This window comes from Lepisma saccharinum, chromosome 19 (assembly GCF_977018435.1).
Source record: "Lepisma saccharinum chromosome 19, izLepSacc3.1, whole genome shotgun sequence".
NCBI lineage: Eukaryota > Metazoa > Arthropoda > Insecta > Zygentoma > Lepismatidae > Lepisma > Lepisma saccharinum.
This window is the reverse complement of record NC_139247.1, coordinates 10791859-10814058: the sequence shown is the minus strand read 5'-3', so window position 1 is coordinate 10814058 and position 22200 is coordinate 10791859. Positions and strand designations below refer to the sequence as shown.

At 38.9% G+C, this 22200-nt stretch overlaps 1 protein-coding gene across 1 annotated transcript in view; it reads left to right on the top strand.

Moving 5' to 3' along the window:
* The window catches only part of LOC146002804 (golgin subfamily A member 7), a 40846-nt gene that overhangs the window by 1405 nt on the left and 17241 nt on the right, over positions 1 to 22200 (top strand). Inside the window, exons 2-3 of the mRNA XM_083140757.1 lie at positions 10312 to 10452; positions 13529 to 13681. Of these exons, the coding sequence (XP_082996883.1) occupies positions 10312 to 10452; positions 13529 to 13681 (294 nt within the window). The remainder of the gene's footprint in view (positions 1 to 10311; positions 10453 to 13528; positions 13682 to 22200) is intronic.

Here is a 22200-nt window from a genome sequence, read left to right as displayed (position 1 = left end):
AATAGACGAACTAAATTTATATCCCCTGAAAGTACTTACCTTCTACTTCCATTTTCTGGTTTTCCTTTTACGATTACTATTATATTATTGCCTGTAAAAAATGTTTCTCCTGCTACTAAAAGCAATGCATTTCTCCATTTGTTCGCGTCCATATTGTTTACGCACTCAAGTGTTGTGCGATAAGTGAGACCCTTCGTTTTGCGGAATTCTAGTTGATTTGTCGCTCCGGATTCCACCCACAGACGCACAGTTTCTTTCATTATTTCAGACGAGGAATGCTTACAAGGTTAGGTTAGGCCTGTTAGGTTGGGTTCCAATAGCATAAATACAATGAAAAATGTTTTTCCTGCTACTAAAAGCAATGCATTTCTCCATTCGTTCGTGTCCATATTGTTTACGCACAGTTTCTTTCATTATTTCTTCGAGGAATGCCTTCAAGGTTAGGTTAGGTCTGTTAGGTTAGGTTTCATTAGCATAAATACAGTGACTATTATTATTTAGGCTAAGTGAACTAAACCTAGCTACCTAACAACATAGGCATTTTTTTGCTTTCACTAGATTTGTGCAGGAATATGCCTTTTCCTTCGCTGCTACGATTTCAATACCACCCAACCTGGACACGTTTTTTTAAAGAAAAACATTTTTCCGCACTTTAAAACTTACTTTTCCCGATTACTAACTACAAAACGTTACCAAAAAATTATGAACCGCGTTCCTCCTAAGCAGCCCATATTCTGCAGTCTTACTGAAATGGCATGAGTTTACAATACCGGACCACTCTCCAATTTCTATTATGTGTAGAACTTGTAAAATAACCTTGTGATTTACCACGGTCATTGTCCATACACAGCAATTCGGAACCATCTTTCTTTCGCAATTCGTTAATGGTCTTCCTTTAAGCACAACAATCTTGCTACCTTGAATATTGACGTCAGACGAGGAATGCCAACGAGGTTAGGTCTGTTCGGTTAGGTTCCATTAGCATAAATACAAAGAAAAATTAATATTTTGGCTAAGAGAACTATACCTTGTCTTGCGTAACATGAAAAAGCGCTCTTCTGTGACATCAGAACACTATGTTGCTAAAGTGTTGTGCGAGAAGTAACACCCATTCGGGAAAAATGGCGTGTTCCGTGGAGCTACTGTTCTTATGGTAGGGTTATGTTGCGTTAAGAAAACGTAGTTTATTTTGTTTTGTTTTTTCTTGGTTTTTCATACTTGACTGCCAATTATTACATGCAGATTCGTGATTAGGAGTTCACAATTTGAGTAGGCGAAATTTCATAGAAATTGGAGAGTGGTCCGGTATTGTAAACTCGTTCCGGCAGACGAATCACATACTACTCACCATATACAGAGCTCATGCCCTGTAGATAACGTGGGCTTCAGGGTTCCACTCATCACACAAAAGTTAAACACCTTCGTGGTGTGACGTCAGCTAGGTTTAGTTCTATTTACCATGAAAAATAAATTTGTAATATATTTATGGTAATGGAACCAAACCTAAGAACATAGGCAATCCTCGTGCGATGTCTAGGGCTACCCTAATGGCGCAGTGTAGCGTCTTTGCCTTGTAATCAAGGGGTCCTGGGTTCGATACCCGGTGGAGGCACATAGTGGTTCGGATCCCACTTTAAACTGTAGGTCCAGTCCCGATTAGCCTTACTGTGCATAAAGTGGACGTAAAACACCAAATCAATCAATCAATCAATCATGTGATGTCTGAACAAGAGGGCTGCCATATTGTTGTGCCTTGAATGCATGGTGTCGTATGCAGAGGGGAATCCTCCTAGTATGGAGGTAGCTCAGTCGTTAGGGCGTCTGACTGCCATGCAAGACACCCGGGTTCGATCCCCGGCAGGGAAGATCCAGGACTTTTTGAATCTGTTGAAGCGGCTCCGGCACCCACCAAGCATTGTATAAAGTGGGTACCTGGAGGAAACTCTGGGGGCTAAAGGTGGCCAGGGGCGTGGTGCTGATCACATCATCCCCAGCTCTGCCGAGATGAAGAAAGTGTTGGGCCCTAACCCCACACCCCCTATACGTCTTCATGTGGTGCAAAACACAGGGGAGCACTTTACTTTTACTTTATTTGTTGCAGAGTCTATATATAGATTGTTTTCCTCAGGTTTATTTTACGGCAAGTCTTCTTTATAGTTATTTATTGCATTATTCACGATGACACTAATTTGCAGTTGCATCTATATATAGACTATTTCTTTTTTGGTCGCCCTTCTGTTCAACGTTGTCACAGGGAAAGGTTTAATTCAATTTGGTGTTAATTAATAAATTACATATTTTAAGGACACAGTTCAAAATGTGTAGCTTTAGTCATGTTTGAGAAATGAGAGATGTGGAAGTAGATAAATACAGAGAAACTAGTGCTCATTTTTTTCCTCAAAATGGTTTTTTCGTAGTCCTATTAATTCTGATGGCCACTGCCAACATCCTCATTGGAACTTGTTGCACTGTTGATTGATGTGCTTCTATTGTTTTTAGTTCTCTGGCTGCCACTAGGTGTGCTGTTAACAATTGTCCATTTGCTATTGCCGGGCATCAAGTGTGTGTACCTATAGCTTAGCTGAAATGAGGGTTTTCTCAGTCCATATTTGCAACAACGGCAGCATCAGTAACAAAAGCAGCCTCCTAAATTATTTCTAGTTTTGTCCAGCCCTGGCCTAGTATTAAGATAAATTTTCAGGTTTTACTGTTTTTAATATATTTTTTTTACTGGTGTCTGCCAATACGAATTACATCAATATTGGAAAGTTCAAATCACAGACATGAAACACTGCTTTTCTTATTACTGGGTATCTCATAAGGTTCACAAACTTTCATGGAGTCTTATCATCCTGAATGTAATGCAAGAATGAAAATTTTCCATTATTTTGCACCAACATTCTATTTAACAGTGTATTTATTTATAAATAACAGCCATTTTACTAATCCAGTCTAGTTATCTGACTTTAAAGCCAAGCTTCAGTAAATTGATGTGATGTAAACTAAACTTAATTTCTCCACAGTGCTCAATCATTGGTAGGGTTTTGCAGGACACATTTTTTGGGTCGGAACGGGAATTTTTTTTAAATTCGGGATGGGAAATGTTCAAAATTTCCCGAAGGTCTTAAAATCTCGAATTCTACATGTCATTTTCACTTAAAATGATTATTTTTGCATTTCTAGTACAACAATTTCCGATAAGTTCCAGACATTGACAAATGCAGAAAATGTCTAGAATTAACGACTTTTTAAAATGACTGTTCGGTATTTCCCGAGTGCTCGGGATCCAGAAAAGTGGGGAAGTCATTTCCCGAAGTCGGGATGGGATTATTTTTTTTTTCCCCAATCCCGGTCTTGACTTTTTGGGATTCCACACACCCCTAATCATTTGTAGTAGTGACTATTTCATCAGTATCAAGTTGGGCCTCTCCGATGAGCTGACCTCTTTGCCTTGTAATCAAACTGGTCTGGGTTCAGTACCTGATGGATGCACAGTTGCTTTGGATCCCACTTTATACAGTATATCCAGTCCCGATTAGCCTTTCTGTGTATAAAGTGACTTAAAATCAAAGTCAAGATATCAGGTCAGCTCTAGTCCTTTTTCCTTATGTCTAGCCATCAGTTATGTAGTGCAGGCTGCGTTTGAAATTCAGAGTTGTGTGTTGTGCAGTAGAAAGAGAAATAAGTGCTGCAAAATAGAAAGAATGTTATTAAATAATATGTACTAATGTGCGTTCTTTGATTGAAGAAAAATGGGGGAGAAGGCAAAAACTTCCTAACCAAGAACGTCGGATTTTTTTAAGCTTCCTTTTTCCCCATCACTTCCAACTAGATGTCCACTTTTCACATGAGAATGGTGAATTGTAGATTGGATAATTCTCATCTAACGCTGCCTTTGCGTATTTAACTAACTGTTGTTTTGGAACAAGTGCAATATATACTTTTGCTGCGACTCAGTTATTTCTGTGTTTTTTTTAATAATATTTAATTATAGTATTATATGATATTATTAACTAACTTAAAGAGGATATGGGCCGTGGTAGCTCAGTTGGTAGAGCATCTGGCTGTCATGTGGAAGACCCAGGTTCGAATGCCGGGGCAAGTAATCTGAACCAGGAATTTTTCCAGGCATTTCCCTATTTTTGCCTCGCTGCGAGGCCCACCCAGCCTCGTATCAATGGTGGATACATGAGCAACTCTGGAGGTAAGGGCAAGCAGGTATGATGCTGATCACATCATCCCAACTATGGCTGAGATCAAGAATATGTGGAGCTCTACCTCCACATCATCCCATATGCCTTCATAATGTGTGTGCACATGCACACCTTTACCTTACCTAACTTAATGAGGATTGTTCCTCCGTCAAATTTCAATTTACACATAATTCATATGGAATGTCAGTTTATAGGCAGAGCAAACTATAACAACTATTGCAAACACACTATTACTATTTAATAATAAGAATGAAAATATTTAATGAATGTCTCAGAAATGTGTGGTTTCTTTCATTGCAGGTGCTATGTTATGCTGAAATCAGTATAAAATGGTAGTTGAACTTATGTGGACATGTTTCATTAACCTTACCTTTTCCTCTTTCACAGGAGGAGGCAAGGGGGGAGGGAGAAAGGATGACTGTAACTCCCAATTATGGAAACTTGACGCCCAACATTTCTATGTATAGAACACCTTTCACGCGTAACACACTAGTGGGCATCGACATATATATAGTTCATGTAAGGAAGGGGTTCAACTTTTGGTATGATTTCGGTGCCATAATGAACTAAGCTGCTATCTTACAATGTCGAAACTTTATTTCAGAACTGCGGACTGAACAGTGCAGGCACCCAAGCACTGACTGTTTACAGTAAACAGCTTACTATGCATTTATACTTTCAGCTGGTGCGTTGTTCCTTGAGATTTGACGGCTGGGTGTTGTAGGTCTCTTCATTTCTTCCTCATAGTCTCCAATATCTCTATTCGAATACTGGTATGTTCACAGTACTGAACAGTCCGAATTTTGAGGTGCCCACATAAACGTGGACTGCATGAAAACAATTTGTTCAGAACAAGTGGAGATATTTCAAACTCCCCACAGGTCACTCAGTGAGTAAACTGAAGAGCTTGCTGACATATTTATCTTCTACTAGTAAATTGTAAAGTTACTACAGTTAGTAGTGAATACAATTTCACAAATCACACTACTTACTATCTGTGACAAAAATATTGAGCCCTCTGTTTACGTGATTGAAAAATTGTATTCTGTAGGTGGAAAAAAGACAAATATACCTCATTGGAAAGCTTCAAATGTCTATTTTTTAATAAACATCATCTGAAAATGATTCTTTGTTGCATTTTCTTATTATAATGAAAAATTTACTAAAATTTACTAAATTTACCATTTTGCAAGAAGGGAAACTTAACATGGTACAGTTCATAATCAACTATTGATGTAAAATTGAGATTTTTTTGTACTTAAAGATTGATTATTTTGGCACCTCTGTGGGAAAAGTTAAATGAAGATCTTCACTAGATTCTTCGAAAATCGAAATTTTAGGCAAACGTGCAATCTTGAAATGCATAATTGCAAATTCAATGAAATTGTAAACAAGCCGTTCATATAACACATTTGATCCAAATCCAGAAGTTTAACGTGTGTATCTCAAGTATGACCACAGATATAAATTATTATTGACTACTTCTAATATGGAAAATGTGCGGATGACTTATGGCGAGATGCGGCCAATCTCAGACTCCGTGGTCTGCAGGTGACTTGCACAGCGTTGCCGCCTCGCTACACAGACTGCGGGAATATTGGAAGTGCGTTCCGTTGGTCTGATCCAAAGCATTGTAGCAGTGTTAAATAATGAATAAACAATTTGTCATATTATCAATGAAAGACATTCTCTTTGTATACTTTAGTTTTTGTTACATTTCCTAGCTTTTTTCCAATCTTTATACGAACATAATTTTCTCCGTATCTGTATCATTTTATGTCGCTCATTTCAACAGAATAAGTGCAACGAAGAGCACGATTTGATGAAGGCGATAAAAGATCTTAACAAATATTCGAACCCATGACTTCTGGCTTCACAGTCTTCTCTGTATATAAAAAATAACGTGACTGTGATGTATAGCAACTTCATAACAAAAGGAAACTGGAAAGAAAAAGTGCATGTAAAGGATCTTATGTATGTGTGTGAGTTCAGGCAATAATTCATGGGAGGAACACAAGAGTGATAAAATACAATTTGCATTTGTCAATTATAGTATCTGAACAATGCTTCCCTGTGAACAACAATGCGCTTTGTAACGAAAACTTTCGACTTACTTTCCTTGTCAAAGCTGCTGGCTGAACACAGAGTTTAAAGGGCTGCCGGCGGCATGTGGCAACAAAGTGCACTTCGTCGTAGTAACGAGAAGGAAAACGCGTGAGCCGGTTGCCAAGAAAAACAATTAATTGTGGCTGTTCCACACATGATAGCAACATTATGTATGTCTCAGATATTTCCACATAAACAAGCTTCAATCAAAAGAAATGTCATATTTTTACGACTGGTTTACAAGAAGCTACACACAATTGAATTCAACTTACATAAAAAACATGAAAAACTACACTTTTAAGAACATTTTTGTTTGAATAGAGAACAGACGGAGCTAAAATAGTTTGTCTAAAAGCAGACACTTCTGGCTTTCCAATGAGATATATTTGACTCCTTTCCTCCCACAGAGTACAATTTTACAAGCACGTAAACAGAGTGCTCAATATTTTTGTCATGGATAGTACAGGGTGTCCCATGAACGGCGCGACTGGGCATTAAGAGTGGCGTTACTTTGTAACTGAAACCTGTACATACATAAGTCATACACCAAATGTTAGCCCTGTCCAAGTAGATATTTTTAAACATAGAAACAAACAAGGTGCAGTGTTGTTCATGCAGTGTTGCCAAATGTAAGTGAAAGTGTAAATTTATTTTTCCACAAAGCATGGAAAATTGCATGTCAAACATTCGTACGGAAATTTGGACGTCAATTTCCACCTTGGGTAGGTGGACTATTTCGCCATCTATAGTTCAGAGAAGAAAACCGATCGTTTTCGCGTACAGCCAATCCTGAAATGCCTCGTAAAGGCGTACCGGTCCAAATGGGTGTTTTAAAAAAAATATGAGGTACAGTGGCAACACTGTTGATGTTTGAAGGCAACAAAAGGTGTGTTTAGTGATGGTCTTATGACATGGAAATACTGGAAACAGAAAAAAAAAGAAAATGAAAATTATGGTGAAAAAAGTGTTACTTACCTACTCCTGGCAACCATGCAATGCGCGTAACAGGCAGTGTAGCTTTACAAAAGATGTTGAAAATGACAACCATTTTCCCTGAGGCATTCATCAACACATTTTATCATGTTGGAAGCAACTTTATGCAAGGTTGATTGGTTTATATTGTTAATGGCTGTGCAAATGTTTATTTTTAGATCAAGTGTTCTTGGGTTATTAATGTAAACTGTTTGTTTCAAATAACCCCACAAAAAAAAATCTGGAGACTTCAGATCCGGGGAGCGACTGGGCCATAAGTTTTTGCTTATAATGTGATCGTCAAAAAACTCTGCCAACATGTCTAAAGTTTCATTAGACGTGTGACATGTTTTGGAGTCTTGTTGAAACCAACAATCACGTTCATCACGTTCCAACAGAGAAATAAACTGTGTGATAAGGTCACGATAAACTATTCCTTCAACTGTTGTGTTGAAAAAAGAATGGACCGATTATTTTTCTCCGCGAAATCGCGCACCACACACCGATCTTTTGTGGATGAAGTGATTGTTCATGTAACAAATAGGGATTGTTACTTGACCAGTATCGAGAATTTTGACTGTTGACATTTCCATTTAAGTGGAACCATGCTTCATCTGTGAAAAAAGCCTTATCCAAAATATTCACACCATTGTCTCTAATAAAATTTCTAAACCACTGGCAGTATCTTACACGTGCACCTTTGTCTGCTTCCTTCAGTTCTTGCACAGCCTGTACCTTATATGCACGTAGGTGCTATGGTTTTAACGCTCGGTGAGTTATTGTTTTTGATACACCTGACTGTGCAACAAGTTTACGAACAGATTTCCTGGGAGATTGTGATATTCTCTGCTCCACATCCTGCAGCACACCTTGTGTCAAAACTGGTGGTTGTCTGTTGTAGGGTTTGTCATTAACTGATCCTGTTTCACGAAATCTGGAAACAAGTCGATATATCGTCGAATTTTATGGAACACTGTTATTAGGATATTTCACGTGAAACACAGTTTTTACACTAGCGTACGATTTTGAACAAAAATAATGTTCCACAATGAACACCCTCTCTTCCAAAGAGTACTTCATTTCACAGAACAATTCTAATCTTCCCCTACGAACAATGCAAAATGCACGGCTCAAGCAGTTCTGAGTACACAACTAACTGAATCTTTTGTTCTCGTTCGGTAGGCACTCTTATTGCTTTGCATGGTTGCCAGGAGTAGGTAAGTAACACTTTTTTTCACCATAATATTAATTTTCTTTTTTCCTGTTTCCAGTATTTCCATGTCATAGACCATCATTAAACATGCCTTTTGTTGCCTTCAAACATCAACAGTGTTGCCACTGTACCTCATAATTTTTTTAAAACACCCATTTGGACCGGTACGCCTTTAAGAGGCATTTCAGGATTGGCTATATGCGAAAACGATCGGTTTTCTTCTCTGAACTATAGATGGCGAAATAGTCCACCTACCCAAGGTGGAAATTGACGTCCAAATTTCCGTACGAATGTTTGACATGCAATTTTCCATGCTTTGTGGAAAAATAAATTTACACTTTCACTTACATTTGGCAACACTGCATGAACAACACTGCACCCCGTTTGTTGTTTCTATGTTTAAAAATATCTACTTGGACAGGGCTAACATTTGGTGTATGACTTATGTATGTACAGGTTTTGGTTACAAAGTAACGCCACTCTTAATTCCCAGTTGCGCCGTTCGTGGGACACCCTGTAGTATTGATACTTTTCTGTCCATCTTGTGTCAAACAACTCGAGAATGTTAGTGTTTCCCTGGTTTTCTTGCATTGCATTTTAAATAACCAAATTCCTTAAAGAAGCCTCAAAGGAAAAAAAATATAACTGATTTGACAGTCCCAATGCAGTTTCTTATCGCAGATATTTTGAAACTATCAGGAAATTGCACACCCGGTGTGTGGAATTACGTAATTTCCTTCCCTTCCATATCCCGTCATGTATGTCTCTAATTTATGAGAATAAAATAAGTCCGAAGAAATTTTTATCAAAAAGCAGATAAAACTAGAAATCTGGCAATTTTACTGGACTAAAAGTTGGTGGATACGCCAATCCTAGTGTTCGTGTAAAGGCATATACTTAGGGGTTCGGATCCCACTTTAAACTGTAGGTCCTGTCCGGATTAGCCTTTCTGTGCATAAAGTGGACAGAACAACAATCAAATTAAACTAGTGGGCATGATTAAGATTTCTAAAGATAAAACTCGGGAAGTTATCCTTTTGTCTTCCAAGGTGGATAGATGTATGTTGGTAGGGCTCAGGGTTGGAGTTGGCACGTAGGTAAAACATTCAATTGTAAGGAGGAAGCCTTCAGAATCTTGGCTTGTGGATTTTTTGTGTCCCTATTTTGTACTCCACTGTATGGATCTGTACCTAAGGCAGAAATACAGGGGGGAGGGGTTGGTGTGCATTTGCAACAAATACAGAAAGTAGCTGGCAGTGAAATTTTGTGAAAAACTCAGCAGGGCAGGGGTACCACAGTGGGGGATAATGGCACGAACTCGCCCTTCAACATTTTAGGGGAGGTATTTTTCTTTAAAATAATATAAAATTCAAAATCTATAAATTTTTTCCAAATTATATGTAAAAGAAAAGTTTGCAAAGTTTACGCCTAGGCACCATGCTGCAATATGTGAGATGAGGCAGGGTGAAGGGAATATTTCCTTAGTAATTATTTTATTTTAGCTGGTTACAAATCACTTCTGCTACTAGGTACACCAATTTTAATCCATTAGATGAAGATAAAGGAGAATTTAGGGAGGATAGATAGTCTTTATTACAACTAACAAAAAGTGACTTCTAGAGACTGGGAATTGATTGTGTCCTTTTAGTCTTAAAGTAGTTTAGTTTGTCTGATCTGAAATTAACATGTAATAGTCTGTTTCTTGTTGTCGTATATTATTTACCTTCGTTTCTCTTGTAGAGTGAATAACTGCCTTCAGGCAGTTGGATATTTTCAGTTAGTGCTGAAGCAGTTGTTTATTTCTAGAACCACACAACTCCATTGGAAGACTTGGCTGCCAGGGGAGGAGGCCAGCAGGGCTGTCTGAAGGTGTTTGTACAGAGAGACTATAGTGATGGGACTTCAGTCAAATTCCAAACAACTTTTCCTCAACAACTGGAACACAGGGTAATTCAAGGGCCTTATTGAGTGACTATTATTTTGCAACAGTAGAGTTGTAATGGTTTATTTGCCTTGGCTCAACCTCTTATATGTTTACGATACTTCCTGAGGCAACTTGCTTTCATTACACAATAAAAAACTGACAAACACTGCTTGATTGAACCAAAATAAATTGAATAACTACCATACAAAAAAATATTTTACTCTTCACCATGGATATTGGGAAATCTCAGTTGTCAGTTATTTCTTGAACGGTAGCCCAGATGTTCAGTTTAAGAATATGTAGTAAGACTATTTATTTCATGATTAAATATATATTAGGGGCAGTCAGTAAATAACAAGGCAGAAGATATTACACCAAACCTATGGTAGTTAGAAATGGGTTGATGGGCCCGAAATGAAGGTGCAGGTGTGACAAAACTGATCCGTGCACGTTTTCCCACTAGATGGCGTTACTTGTCTGGCAAGGTATGCACAAAGACTGCTAACCAAGCAGCGGTAGTGTCCAGTCGTCAGTGGAAGCACACAGTTTCCCCTCCACCAAAAAAGTTCAAGACCCTCCACACTGGTGCCGGCAAGGTCATGCTTTCATTCTTCTTCGATCTCAAGCGACTGCTCCTTGTCAACTTCCTGGTGCATGGAGCTATAGTCAATACCCAGTGGTATTGTGAAACGTTAACGAAACTCAGGAAGGTAATCAAATTGAAACGTTCTGGCCACCTTTCGCGTGGTGTTGTACTATTGCATGACAATGCTCAACCACACAGCCAACATAACAAAAGAATGTCTGAAAAAATTAAAGTGGAGCCACCAAACCCCCCCCCCATAGTCCAGATCTGTCCCCGTGGGACTTCCACATCTTCAGTGAGCTGAAAAAAGCACTGCAGGAACAACGGTTTCAATTGGACGATGACGTCAAGGAGTATGTGCGCAATTGGTTCCAACAGCAGCCAAAGGAGTTCTACGAGCATGCCATTTTGCAACTGGTGTCACAGTGGGATAAATGCCTAAACAGTGGCAGACAATACTTCTGAGGTTTGTTATGTACGTACTGTGAAATATCCTCTGCCTCGTTATTTATTGACTGAGCCTCATACAAAAAATTACAAAGGAAATAACCCCCACATAAAAATTGACATGAACACATTTAATGAAAAACTATCTGAATGGTTTGTACATTGCCCTAGACCAACAGTACTAGTTCAAAATGTTTTCAAGCTTAACACTTGCATACATGATTGGATCTCTAATTTCCTCGTTTCTTGTTTGTAAAGAATAGTCACACAAAAACAAACTTAAACTTTATCCAAAATAAAAGAACAATAACTGCGTAAGTATGCGCTATTCTAGAACATACTTAAAACTGTTTTGATTTCCTTGTCCACTATCGCCATCTCTTTAATCCCAGATTAAAGAAAAGAACAATACACATTGATAGTGTCAAATCTACAACTTTAACCAATAACTTCATGCAACGAAGTGCTTGGATCTTCCCCAACATGTAGAGTTATGCTTGAAAATAAATGCTCTCTTAATCCACTCGGTTTCTGATTAAGAAGTCGCTCCCAGCTTCAGTGGCTCGAAACACGTTTCTCTCAAAAAATAACAATATCTCCCAGAAACTAAGCATTGGCTTTTCGCCAAACGAATCGAAAATTACATGTATTGTCTATGCATTGTTGGCCCCTAGCCATAGGTCAAAGTACAGCCATGCTATACCGGCACTGAGAGAACCTTCAAAATCTCCCCTCTTGCCCAAGAAATGTAAGAATGGGAATACCTGCTACTCTGCCGCATCCTTTACATAGGCCCGGTAAGCATTCTATCCTTTACATAGCAGTCGATGCTGATGCAGATGGCAGCATTCTCGTCCACTTTCTACTGCTAGTGACTTGCAGAATGCCTTTTTGGCATTTGGCAGGAAGAGTGGGATGTGGTAATGGGAAACATCCCACTCTTTTTAAGGTTGTCTGATGCACCTTCACTTTTAAGTGTGGAAAATTGCCTTATGTGCTGACACACCCAACAATTGTAATTCAATCAATTAATCCAGTCAATCTATACTTGAAGAAGATAGTGGCTCCTTTTGCCTGCTGCTTTGAGCTATTGTGGAAAAATGCAGGAGGCTAGGGGTCCTGGTTTCAAATCCCAGCCTGAGCATGGGTGTTCTTTGTGAGTGTCCCTTCATCAAATTATCATATTCTCACTCATCTTCATGGTCGCTATTAGTCAAAAGTGGCTGAAAAATTATGTAAAATTCAATCAATCAAGATAAAATGCCCACGCTCTCCTGAATTGGCACGCACCTCTGCTCCAAGTGCAAGATAAGCACAGTTAGCTGAGCACCAATCCATTAACAGTGTCTCCATATCATGACAGTTATGGAAATTTAAATACTCTGGATCTTGTGAAGAGTACCTCTCATTGTGGAAATGCAAACTAACTCAATAGTGAATGAAGTAGATCTTTAGGAGATACGAGCTAGAGCATATCACGGGACCCACTGCAGATAACAAGTGGGCATGAACACTCTATGCATCACACTCACTTATAAGGTTAAATACCACAATTGGCTGATCAGTAGATTTTACCTTGTTTTACAGTTTCCTAAAGGAGACCTCTGATGTTGATTTCAATTCACCACTTGAAAGTACGTACATGTTTGTGTTAATTTAAAATGTAGTCATCAGCAATGTATGACTCTGCTATTTCCATAGTGTAACATAAAGATCGTGCTTATCTCAGAGTTTTTTTGTGTTGTACTAGTGGTTATTTTTTTCACATTATTGAGTTTAAATGGAAATGAACAGCCTCTAAGGGAGATTTCACATTGAAGCAACATGTGAAACATGTCGTTCAGGAATGAGTTAATTAACAGCAATGTTTCACACTATAGCATAATGACAGGCCACATGAGCCTGCATTTGGTTAGTTGTCACATGTTGCTATTATTTATTCACTGTACAGCAATCCAACACATCAGACTATATTTTCAACTAGTTTACATTAGAAATGTAAACTGCACAAAAATTAAGAATATAGCTATGAAATATGCTAATGTTGAGTTTTCCTCACTTTGCAGATAGAAAGGCAAGCCTTTGAACGAACAATCACACAGCTGAATGATATGTATGCAGAAGCAGAGAAGGCCCAATGTAGTGCATATTGTGAAGGCTGCATGGCATGTCTCACTGCGTATTTAATTTACATTTGTACAGAAACACATTATGAAAAGGTAATGGTTTTTCTGTAACACTTGAATTGTTTCTTGTAGAATATGTTAGTATGCAAATTCTAATAATGTCACTTAATTTTGTTTACATCTTAGTTTCTAGGCTAAACAAAACTATTTTTCTATATGTACATGTTGCGTGCATTGTAGAATTATTTCTCTTGTAGTGTAACGTTCTTACAAGCAAGAAACACAATTTTTGCTGTTATGTTTTTGGAGAACACATGCTCCCTTCCCATTACGTTACATCAAAATTTGTGTTTATGTGCTTGCAAGAATTGTAAACTACAAGAGAAGAAATATAAATAACGAAACAAACCTGTTGGAAATTTAAATTGTTCTTTAGGTTTATCCTGATGTACACTGGTCAAAAAAGAAATTAAGAGAGCAAGCTAGAAACTGCCTAAATGACTCAGAAATTGGTGCAACGGTGATTTATTTGCATGTGTTGAGGCTTTACCTCAACAGATACAGTTACGTTATGAACTATCACAGCAAGAACCCAAGTCACACATGATACGATACACTATAGGTGAGTATACTGCAGAATAAGGTATAAGAATTGTGAGGTTCGCAACAGAAACCAACCTGTAGTAAGGTGTGTGGTCTCTTTGAACTGTTAACACTCCTGTACACCTGTTTGGCATGGAATCAAAAAGCTTATCGATAAGTTCTTGGGAGAGTCTTTCTCCAGGACAGCCATTTCCAACTCTGTTGAAGAGTTGCAGGAGGTCCCACCCTAGCTGATATGCATTCTCCTAGTGCTTCTCATACATGCTCTATTGGTTTAAAGTCTGGGAAACATGCAGGCCAAACATCCTCTTGATTCCCTTATCCCGAAGCATGTCGTTCATCATCCACACTTGGTGGGGGAGCCTTGTTGTCATACATGTAAATTTATGATTCAATGATTTCTACAGCCAGAGACAGAGGAAGAAAATAATGGCAATGAATTTCCATTTGAAAGGAATTTGTTCTACTAAGCTTTCTACCAGAGGTGTTCACTTTGGTTCAAACTTTCTCATCCTCAAGCTTGTATTATGATGTTCTTCCCACTGTCATGTGTTTTTTACGGGAATGAGCTGATACTTACGCTGATGTATCGATACCGGCCAATATTTTTTCTGATGTTTTGTTCATTTTGTTCATTTTTGTTCAAAAATGCCTCATAACACTTTTTCAGTGTCAAATTATCCTGGAAGCTATGCAAAATTCAAAGTTTCCATTGATTTTATGTCGATATTATGTTGAAAACTATTTTGTGATTACATAACTGGTATTTTTTTAATCTTTTAAAACAAAACTGTGGGATGTTGGGAGTGGAATACTCACCCACTAATGTTAATCAATATTTCGAACAACTTTTAATTGTTACATTTTTCAAGCATTGGTTAAGAGCAAAGGCGAAATGTCCTGTCATTGGGAGATGCGGCGATGACCAAGCAAGATAATAAAAATATTGCATTTTAAATATTTTAGAGAAGAAGTAAAAAATAATAGTCAGAATTCTCGCATATTTGTGCAAAATAAACCAAGCGACAGCATGAAACAGCTCGAAATACGCAAGAGATTCGCTAATCTTAACGCATTGAAATGAGGTCTCAGTAATATCCCTCGTGCCGAACCCTCCCATCAAGTTTCCTATTGAAGGCAATGGTGTTAGAAGCCTCAGCTCATCGAGGAAATGGTGCAAATCCCTCTGGTCTGTGCCGGTGCCGAGAACAGCTGAACGCTTCCGAACAGGCAGACCTGGATCATAACAGGTCCCGTGTTTACAGCCACGGCAGGGTTTCTATGGAGCCATCAAGATTATTCCGTGTGACCAGTGGCATGCTCAAGGAGGGGTTGGTGAGGGTCATAATCCCAGCGTAGGCTCAATATTCTTAAAAAAAAAGAAAAAAAAACGATTGTGACCGGCAGGAAGAGATGGCAAAGTGAGGAATTGAGGAATGACTACTAAAGAGCCCCCCCCCCCCTTCGAAAATCCTGGGCGCACCACTGCTGCGAATGTCTGCTATTTCCACTTGTTAAGAGAAAAAGCACATATTGAACGATATGAAATCTGATTTTCTTTATCAAAACAACAACTGGAAGCGGACCATAAAGGTTCTTACCTTTAAATGCGACAATTGAGGTGTTTGCATTTCAGTTTCCATCATATTTAATAATTCTCATTGTATGGGATAAAATTATTTTTTTTGTAGTCGTAAGGTCTGTGGTGTGGGCTTTTACATTGAATTGGCAGTGACCTTGGCATTTCAGAGAAATATTGTGCCCCCCCCCCCCTCTCCGTTAAAAGATTGACCCTGACGTTTGACATATTTTGCGATGACTATGTAAAAATGTCATGCTTTGCCACTGGTTAAGAGTATGGTTATTGGTACGAGTATCAGTTCAATGTGGTATCGGCTCATCCCTAGTTATTTAGTATTCTTTAGAGAGAGTTGCTTCGTGATTCATCATGTTAAACCTTTTTTTTTTTAATAGTTCCTCCATTCGTTCCTATTTTTGCTTCATCTACTCCTCTTTTGGGTTATACCTGCTGCAAAATTAGTTTGGTATTGAGAGCTGAAGGAACACGTGTCACGGTGTTGCCATATCATGCGGTACGCTGTGCAGCCTTCTGACGCTGTGTCGAGGAAAACGTGTTACAAAAAAGAACAACAATGATGAAGCTGACTTTTACGCGGGAGACCCGCGGTGGTTTGGGGAACTCTTTCAAATATCCTTAGCAGGTATCCCCGATGGGGTAGTGGTAACGTTGTCGCCTTGTAATCAAGGGGTTCGATACCCGGTGGAGGCAGATGGCACAGTGGTTCGGATCCCATTTTAAACTGTAGGTCCAGTCCCGATTAGCCTTCCCGTGCATAAAGTGAACTTAAAACAACAAATCAATCAATCAAATATCCCTAGCGACTCCGGAGTCGACTCAGCCCAAATGAGTACCTAGGGCAAACCTGGGGTAAAGGCGGTTGGTGAACCACATCACCTCCATAATATGGTCGAGGTCGAGAATGTGTGGAGCCCTACCTCCACATCCCCATATGCCTACATACTTTACTTTATTTTGCGTCCATTATTTGTTTTTGTATGAGAATCCCAGAGATTTTATGACTGTCCTTAAAGATGTTTTCCCACCTTGAATAAGTCCCGAATCTTTCAACGAAATGTGCAGTTTCCCTACAGTGGGATGAACTTTCCTCCTATAATAAGAGTAAATATGGCGAAGAATAGCGTCTTGCTGAAAGGTATCTAAATTTGTTACGCGTTTACTGATATTCCTCTTCTTTCCTGGGGTTTCCAGTTTTGAAGCCTCGCATTGATTTATTTCCACCACATTATATTTTACCTTCCCTATGGTAACAATAGTGTTCTTAGACATGCCGACAGCAGCAGCAGTCCTGTCCAGAACTTTATTTACAGAAATGATTGGACCCCCATTGTTTCTCTCTTGCTCAAAATATTTGCGCACAGAACAAACGTTTTCCTGCGTGTGGCCTTTGAGAGGAATTCCTCGAGTATTGCCTCCTGTGCTTGACATTCTTCACACAAGCACACGACACACTCAAGCAGAAAATTATGTACAAAAAAAAGCACACTAAATCAACATGCTATATGCAACAAAGAATACTCTAAATTCAGTAAACACTAAACAAACGGACCGGTTAAAATATCACAGCAACGCAACAAACAACACGTCCTGTCCCAACAACATGAAAACTGATCCCAAGAACAATCACCCGATAAGCAGCAACACCGTGATAAACGTTTTCTGTTGCTAGGTAACCAGAGCTTGGGTGAAGCACTGGGACGAATTTGATTGGCTCGCATGCCAGCAACCTACCCTGCCGCAGTAAAGTAGACCCGCTTTCTCCACGTGCTTCCCAAGTGTCAATACCAAACTAATTTTGCAGCAGGTATACCAGTTCTTGTTCTTAGATAAAGTACACTTTACACCATGTGATGAGACATATATAGGGGGATTATGGGTCCAGGGCCGGATTAAGACGAAATTGGGCCTGATGCTTGAAATCTTGGGTGAACAATAAATACAATGACGTTATAGTTACGTCACAGTGCAAAGAATAATAGTAACTGTATAATAAGTAACGCTGTGTCTAGGCTCTGAAATTGGGGCTCCAAATTTCATTCTAAGATTTATTTTCAGGTTAATATACCAAAAAAAAAAACTGTTCAGCTTTTGGAAAATTCTCGTCTGTTTTCAGTTTTCATCTGGGCCTAATGCTGCAGCATCAATAGCACCCACCTTAATCCGGCCCTGTATGGGTCCCACACATTCTTCAATATCAGCCATTGTGGAGACGATGTAATGAGCACCATGATCCAGTCATCTTTGCCCCCAGGTATCCATTTGTTTGAGGCTGAATCAGCCTCAGAGCTGTTTTATGCAGGGACAAGGCCAGAAAATTCCCAACCTTAGGTTGCACACCTTGAAAATCGAACCCATGTGTCTTGCATGGCATTCCGCAACCCCAGGGGGAAATTTATTTATTTAGTCTTCTTTTACATGGTGAAGTTAAGGCTGTGAAACCTTTTCTTCCACTTGACCATGTTTACAAAAGTTTTTGAATATGGAATATTGAAATATTGAAAAAGAAAAGAAATAAAAAAATATAAAAATTACAGAGGAATAAAAAATACAAAGAAAAGATACATATTTTGAATGGTAATCTAACCTACAGATACGGGCACTCACACTCACGCTCACACATACATATTCTTGCTCTTACACATTCACACGTACAAGCAAATACATAATATTACACTTACTTAAATGCAGTCCAAAATGGTATGCTTTGACAATAATTCATCTTAACTATTACGTTAAATCCTTTTTGTGCCTACGTTCAATCATTCTCTGCACCCACCACTTTATTATGGAAGTCAAACATTTAATTTTCATTATATAATATGTGTAACTTTAACAATTTTTTGAACGTCACAATTGAGGAAGAGACATGAATTTCGGATGGCAACTTTTCAAAATTTTCAAAACTTAAGACTTTCGAAAATGTTACATACAAGTGTCATTCAAGGTTGACCAAGACTTTTATTTCTAGACAAGAAATATACATACATAGAAACACCAAAATATGTCAGTTTTTCAAAGTATTTTTCCTGAACATCCAGACATCGTTGCCATAGTTGTGAAAGTTCCGTGATGCCTTTGGCATAGAAAGAAGTAGGTTGGTGTCGTAACCACTGCAGGACAGCGTTCTTGAGTTCCTCATCTGTGTGGAAGTGCATCCTGCGCAAATGCTCTTTAAGAGCCCCAAACAAGTGGAAATCATTGGTGGCTAAATCTGAACTGTAAGGACTGTGTGTTAAAACCTCCCAGTGCAAGTTGGCCAGTGTTGTTTGAGTGAAATTGGCCATGTGTGGCCTGGCATTGTCATGTAGAAGATTGACATGTTTCGACAACATTACAGGCCTTTTCTTCCGAACGGGTCCACGTACAACACTGATATTGACTGTATTCGCTATGTCACGCACTGTTACTCGCCGGTCTTCAAGGATAACTTGCTCAACATGTGCGATATTCACCAGAGTGACTGCAGTTGGGCAAACGTGTCCATGCGCTTCGTTTGTTATCAACTCCCGCCCTTTACTGAACTGTTGACACCATTCGTACACTCTTGCCCGTGACAGTGTTTGTTCACCATACTGTGCTTGCAGTCTACGCCAAATTTCAGCAGGTTTCATCTTCTCCTTTACGAGAAATTTCATTATACACCGCTATTTCACAGCAACAGATACACTACTTGCTGCCATCTTTGTTTACACTACTGCGCATGCGCCAAATGTGTTGCAATGGATCATGGTTACTCGCAAGGAATCATGGCCTTTCCTGCCGAAGTAATGCAGTGCTACATTGATTCATTAATATTTTACACACGAAAGTTTAGGTCAACCTTGAACGACCCTTGTAATTTCTGTCGTCCTCCTCCTCTTTTTTTTTTCTAATTGAGGGATAGACATTACATGTTCTCAAAGAGTGTTTTTTGTCATGCTTCCCTGCAAGTTTGGTCCATCCAGCATCCATGTAGCCGATACTAGAAGTGAAATTCTGATGCTCGTATACATTGTTGTTATTTTCCCCCAGCCAGTTTTTTTTCCCTCCGGTGCAATTTTGCATGGTGTAGGAATGTAGCACTGTTACATATTTCATTCACTATATTCTATTGTGGTGGCTGCAGGAGCATGCAGAATGACAATTTTAAAAAATAAGATATATTTGGAGGTACGATGTATAAATTTCACCTCCATCAAAAGCCCATAACTCAAAAAAAGAAAAAAAAATATGGCGATTTTAGACAATTAGTTCATTAGCTACGTTTCTTTCTACTTAGTTGTTTTTCATAATTGAATAGAGAGACGCAGTAGTATATAAGTATGGGTAAACTAGTACTCACTTATCTGCAAAACTGTTTTTTCTTCGTTCTATCAATTTCAGTGTCCACTGCCACCATCCTCGTTGGAACTTGCTGTACTGTTGCTTGGTGTGTGTCTTTTGTTTGTAGTTCTCTGGTTGCCGGTAGGTGCGCTGTTGTTAACTGTGTAACTGTGCATCTGTTTCCGTGTCGTCTGCTATTTCCTGGCATTAACTGTTGTAGTAGGGGAATTCAAGTGTGTTGTGCCTGACTGCTATAGATGTTTAACTCGTGCGGGAAGTGCATTATGGCATGTGTTTCCTTGATTTTGGTGTCTACAAGAGTGTGTTTGACTTGAACCTTTTGAATTTTATGGCTATTGTATTTGATGTGTTTAGCGAGACCAGTAGTGGTTTGGGCAACGGTACAGCAAGTTCAAACGAGGATAGTGGCAGTGGCCACTGAAATTGATAGAACGAAGAAAATACAGTTTCGCGGATAAGTGAGTACTAGTTTATCCATATTTATTAGTTGTTTTTCTACACTAAGGACACCATGAAACTGCTTTCTGTAACTTTTGATGCCATCCAAATCTTATCATTACTTTTAGATGTGTCTTTTAATTTATTAACCTTTATTTCTGCCATGCCATGGTAATGCTCTGCCACTTCTGCCTTTCTTCTGGTCAAGTTTCTGCATGTGAGAGTTTTTATTCACCTAGCCTTGTATTATCTTCAACAGACAGAGGTTTATTTTACCCTCAGTAGGACATGATCTGAAAGTATCTCCTGGAAATATCTTCGCGATTTTCCTACTATTTCAAAATCTTCACTGTGTACCAAGATATAATCCATAGTGCCACGTATTTATTGTGAATGAAAGGTCAAGATTTCTGTACAAAACTGGGCACATTTCAGGATCAAAAGCGTTATATAAAATGGCTGTTTGGTGTTAAAATGGTTTATGTTTGATTTTAAAATGTACACTTATTGCACAAAATGATTATTTCCCTTCTAATAGTATATGTATGTAGTTATCAGTGTAAAGGAGTCCTATATTCAGCAGATTTTACGAGTTTTTCGTGATTTGCAATTGCATAAATCACAGGATAATTCAACTTCAGAATGTGCCATGGTGTTAAAAAAAACTATAAATTTCATGTTTTAGAGTTTTTCTTCCATTTTGCAGTTCATTTTGCACCATTTCAGACAGACAAATCACTTCGTTATGCAATCTGCACCTTTTCTTACTCAAGGAAACTAAAATACTTAATTTCCAGGAATTTTGTTGTGATTATTGGTACTTGGAATTGATTCTTTATGGATTTGTTCATGAAGGTAAAAAATTAATCTGTACTGAAATTCATTCATCAATCACCATAGAGCAATCAAAATCTTTTCATGAAAGATTATCATATTTGTTTTGTCTATGAAGTAAGTGTAAACAAAACAAAAATTATCTCTTGCATTCATTCATGATGGATGCAGTAAAATGCAGTTTAAGAATTACTTGCGTGAAATTTTGTATTTCCACTTTGCACAATTTAATGGTTATTTCGGATTTATTTCGAAGACTCTCTACCTTCATTCATTAAGGGTACGGTGTGTGGAGCAGAGATGGCACCACGTCACTGCTTTGTTACTTCCTGGGCAGCAGTAGTTGCATTTTCTCCCAATTGACTGCGCTGGCATGTGTTTCCTGCTTGCGTCGTCTGCTGTGCTTTCTGTTGTCAGGTGGCGCTACTGGGTGGTGGTTGGGGGGCTGGGCTGTCACCTGCGTCGTGCTGCTCGGTGTGGTGCAGTTCCTGTTCCTCGCGTGGCTGGAGGGGGTCAAGTAGGTGCACTGCATCTTTTCTTTTTGTGGTCTGGGATATTTTGGAAGACAGGGTGCCAAGTCGGGTGTGCCTGTCCATTGTCCAGGTTCAGTGCTGGTTGCTGTTGGCTGATAGCATGGGTTTCTTTGAGGGTGTTTTCTATGACAAAGCCGGTTGGGTGAAGTATGGATGTGGAGGAGATGGTGTTGTTTGTCAAGTGGAGGTGTTGAGAAAGGCCTGATTTTGGAGCATCTTTTTTTTGTCATCTTTTACGTGTTCATCAATCCGTTCTTGAACAGTGCAGGTGGTTCTGCCAC